The sequence below is a fragment of the Gymnoscopelus braueri genome, assembly GCF_963280865.1.
Source record: "Gymnoscopelus braueri genome assembly, chromosome: 13".
Classification (NCBI taxonomy): domain Eukaryota; kingdom Metazoa; phylum Chordata; class Actinopteri; order Myctophiformes; family Myctophidae; genus Gymnoscopelus; species Gymnoscopelus braueri.
This window is the reverse complement of record NC_137615.1, coordinates 37,222,620-37,226,664: the sequence shown is the minus strand read 5'-3', so window position 1 is coordinate 37,226,664 and position 4,045 is coordinate 37,222,620. Positions and strand designations below refer to the sequence as shown.

Genomic DNA, 4,045 nt, shown 5'->3' with positions numbered 1-4,045 from the left:
ACCCTAAACTTATTTCTAACCGTATCCTCAGTAAAACAAATACACGAATACAAGAACCGGTCCGCTGTGGGCGAGCGGTCCACGAAAGAAATGGGGGCGAGCGTGTTTTGGGGCGAGTCTTCCGGTTACCGTTTATCATCGTTTCAGTTAAAGCGTTTGACTGTAGTGATATTTCGGACAAAGGCTAATTTAAGACAAATATTACAAGCTAATTGGCAACAAGTCAAGACATATGCCGATATGCTATATCAGTGGTCTTGTCTCTGTGATTAAATGAGGAAACAAATAGCATATTGGCTATTATAGGCTAGTCTGTGATTGTTTCTTTAAATGGTGTGACCAGTGAAGGCTGTTTTATATAGTTGTGCCCATGTTTAACTGGCGCCCTATGGAGTTATATAGGGTGCGTTCGGAAATTGCGCACCGGAGCACACTCGCCTATTAGTTTGTATTGGCCAGTGCGCTCAGTGCTGTATTTCCGAACGCACCCCTAGACTAATGCTAAAATGAGGTCAGTGAATGAAGGGAATTCCGCTAGTCTCATATCAAATTGGTAATAGGCCTACCGTGGCATACCTAATCAGCACACAGGACTGTCGATTGTAATGAAACTAGCCTACTTTGCAACATGGGCGGGGGTTCCCAGAAATCCTCCCTTGCTATGACCAACGTGCCCAAATATGGACTCGCTTGTGCGTAAAGGAAAGGGCGTGCGACGTGCGTGCCTACGCTGAGCGTGTCGGCTCAACGCTGAAACTTCAATGTGCTTATGCAATAGTTTCTCTCTATGACAACAGAGGTAAAAAGTGAAAGGCAACCATATATGCTCACATTCCTTTAGGTATTAATATGTGTGTTCATGTTTGTTAGTTTGTTTATGTACTGTTTTGCAGTGGTTCTCAACCTTTTCAGGCCACGACCCCCCAAAATAATAATAATAATAAATATTTGAACTTGGGACCCCCCAACCTTGACAAGCACTTGGAATTGTAGAAGTTGAGGCATTACATTTTGCTTAAATAAGTCACACAGATATTGTGAAAATAGCAGATCTACAAGCTCACAAGGCGTTGTGAGCTTGTAGATCGGCTATATTCAAAATCTTTGCCTCTTTCTTATATTATTTGACAATGTGGCCAATGTTTGACCAGTTTTTATAGTATAGTTTGTTGATTGCTTTATATGCAGTAATGATCTTTTTTCTTATTTTTTTCTTCCTTTTTCGAGGTATTAAAAAGGTTTTAAAAGTCCCCCCATAATGTGGGGACCCCCCTGGGGGTACCAACCCACAGGCTGAGAACCACTGCTGTATTGAATGAATGCCATGTGATTGTCCCCAGACTAAAGCCAAAACAATCAAAGAAAAAACATGACAAAACTTACTCCGTTTTTAAAGACACTTTACTTAAATACACCTCATCATCACAAATAAAAAAAGGCATTGTAAACATACGACATCATAACAGTTTGTCTGGATCAACCTGACAAACAAAATAACTTACACATTGAATAGATGCAGCATTGCATGACATTATCATCAGTTGTAAAAGTACAAAGACATACAATAATTACTCCCATTTTATACCATTTGTAACATGGGCCCATGGATGATTGTGCCTGGTCAGTGTCTCTGTGTTCAGCCCATCGTGGGATGCTGCTGCCCGGTTCTATTAGGGTTGAATGGTCCCGTGACCGGTGTCCAGCATCCGGGAGTACCATTTCACAAGTCTTTCTTTTGAACCCTAAATCAGCCTATAAGAGTAGTCTACACATAGCCGACGGCCCTGTCCTGCTACCATCTAGCAACAAACCAGCCGATACTCCAGTGCTGCTCATGTAGAACATTACTCCAGTGTTATCACTTCTAAAGTTAGTCAGTCACTGTCCTCTAAAACGCCTCCAGTTTGCTGGTCAGCATCAGCTGACAGCCGCTGCTGACATGTGTGAGGACTTTCTGTTTGAGCTGGGCGACCTGATCCCGGAGGACCGACGCGGTGCTGGAAAGCCCGGCGTTGTCGTTCTTCAGGACCTTGACCTTCTCCTCGAGCCGGGCGATGCGCTCCAGCTTGCGCCTCCGGCACTTGGTCGCCGCCAGCCGGTTCCGCAGCTTCTTCCGCTCGGCCTTGATTTTCTCCTGGTTCTCCATGTTGATCGGAGACATCGGAGGCGAGCTGTCGCTGCTGAGGAGGTCGGGGACGGTCTGGGGCTCCTCTTTCAGAGCGACGAGCCTCTGCGGATGAAGCCCGGCTCCTTGGAGGGCGTGTTGGAACGGGTGGGTCGAGGTCTGCTGGTGGTGGCTCTGCTGGTGGGGCGGCAGGTAGCTGATCGTGGCCGTGGGGTAGCTGGATGCGGAAGAGAGGTTCGTGTTGGGGCAGTAGGCGTTCAGCGTGGTGTAAATGGGAGGTTCAGGCTGCAGGGAGGAGCCGAAGACACTAGAGGCCGCCGCTGCCGAACACGTCGTGACTCCGCCGGCTCCGATAGACACGTTCGGAGGGGGCATCTGGTGGTTCATCTTGTGCAGCTCGTCCAGCGCTTTCACGAAGCCCTCGGCGAAGCCCTCCTGCTCATTGGTGATGCCCTGGTTGTAGAAGTACTGGCCCGGCGTCGGAGTGGTGATGACACCGTTACTGTTCTGGATGATGAGCCTCTCCAGCTCCGGGGAGGCGAGCTTCAGCGAGCCCACGTCCTGATGCGCCCCGTGGTAGAGGTCAGCCTCGGCTCTCAGCTGGGCTTTCAGGTTGCGATAGGGCTCTGTCAAGTTCAAATTCATATTCTGCTTTAGCAGTTTGTAGTCGTGCATCGCTGCATCTGAGTGGCCGTAAGCCGACAGAAAAGAGTCGTCATGATAAAAAGGTTGCTCCATCTTTGTAGACATTAAAGTCGTAGGAAAAAGTATAAGCTTACCGGCGGGTCGCTTATTAGAAACACAGTCTCGGGATAAATCAACAAATGTCAATGTCAGCAGAGAGGAGAATGCATCAATGCACCTGTCTTCTCTCTCGGCAGTGTGTCCCCAATATAGTTTCACAAATGGGATTGAATTCAATTCACCCCCCGCTACAAGTGAGAGTGAAACTCCAAGGCGTTGAATAAAGCAGCCGTCCGTAAAAGCGGGTGCGGGTTTAATAAGCTGTCCAATATCTTGCGTACGGCTTTCTTCACGATCTCGTATAGTGGGAACACTTGTCGTCACCCTGTGTGTGTTATCTAGGGCTATAGTGTGCCGGTGCGATCTCAGTGTTCAAATGTATGCTGGCGGTCACTAACGTGCCTCTTTATGTATCCAACCCATCCAACCCGAGCTCTGCTGTCAGGGTCAGAGCAGCTTCATGATTGGACGGTTGGTCCGGAGCCCCGCCCACTAGAAGCACGTCGAGCGAGTGACGCTATTGCCGGGAACTGGGAGTGTAAACAAGCCTGTAGGCAAGACAGCAACAAGAAGCAGGGTTGCCAGGTCCACTTATTATAAGCGACTTTGGGCTTGTTTTTCTGTAAAGTTGCTTGAAAATATTGGTAGTTGCGGGTTGCGTTTTTTTTTTGGCTTGTTTCTAAAGTGTGGTTGCTTATTTAAGCTTGCTTCCATTTTTTTAATGTATTATTTAAACCAGTGGTTCTCAAATATTTTCACGAAAATGTTTTGTGCCTATAGGGAGAATTGTGTTAGAAATGAATGTTTCAAACATATTCGAAATATTCCACATTTTATTGAGTTTTTGAAAATATCAGATGATCTACAAGCTCACAACGCCTCGCATTGTGGCCTGCTCATGTGGCCTAGTTGATTATTTTGGGCTTGTTTTCAAAGACCTGGTTGCTTGTTTCTCTCACAGAATCTGGCAACACCGAACAAGACAGACTAGCGCACTACCGCACCTGATCAAGGGACAGACAGACAGACAGACAGACAGTCAATAGAGGTTCCCGTCTAAATGTGATCTGTGTTTTTCAGACAGTTTGTGTTTGGGCTGATTTGTTTAGTGGCAACGGGGGGATTGTTGGCTAAAGGTTGAGGTGAGATTGTTTTGGAGCTGTTTGTCGCTGCAAT

The 4,045-nt window shown here is 47.0% G+C and overlaps 1 protein-coding gene across 1 annotated transcript; it reads right to left on the bottom strand.

The window, feature by feature from the left end:
- Nucleotides 1-1,383: 1,383 nt before the first annotated feature.
- junbb (JunB proto-oncogene, AP-1 transcription factor subunit b) lies at nt 1,384-3,240 on the bottom strand. Its single transcript, XM_080446361.1, has one exon. The coding sequence runs from the start codon at nt 2,873-2,875 to the stop codon at nt 1,889-1,891; it is 987 nt and encodes a 328-aa protein (XP_080302487.1). The 5' UTR covers nt 2,876-3,240; the 3' UTR covers nt 1,384-1,888.
- Nucleotides 3,241-4,045: the final 805 nt, after the last annotated feature.

What these genes read in the sequence shown, in the direction of transcription:
- junbb (XM_080446361.1), bottom strand. Translation starts at nt 2,875, where the DNA reads ATGTCTACAAAGATGGAGCAACCTTTTTATCATGACGACTCTTTTCTG.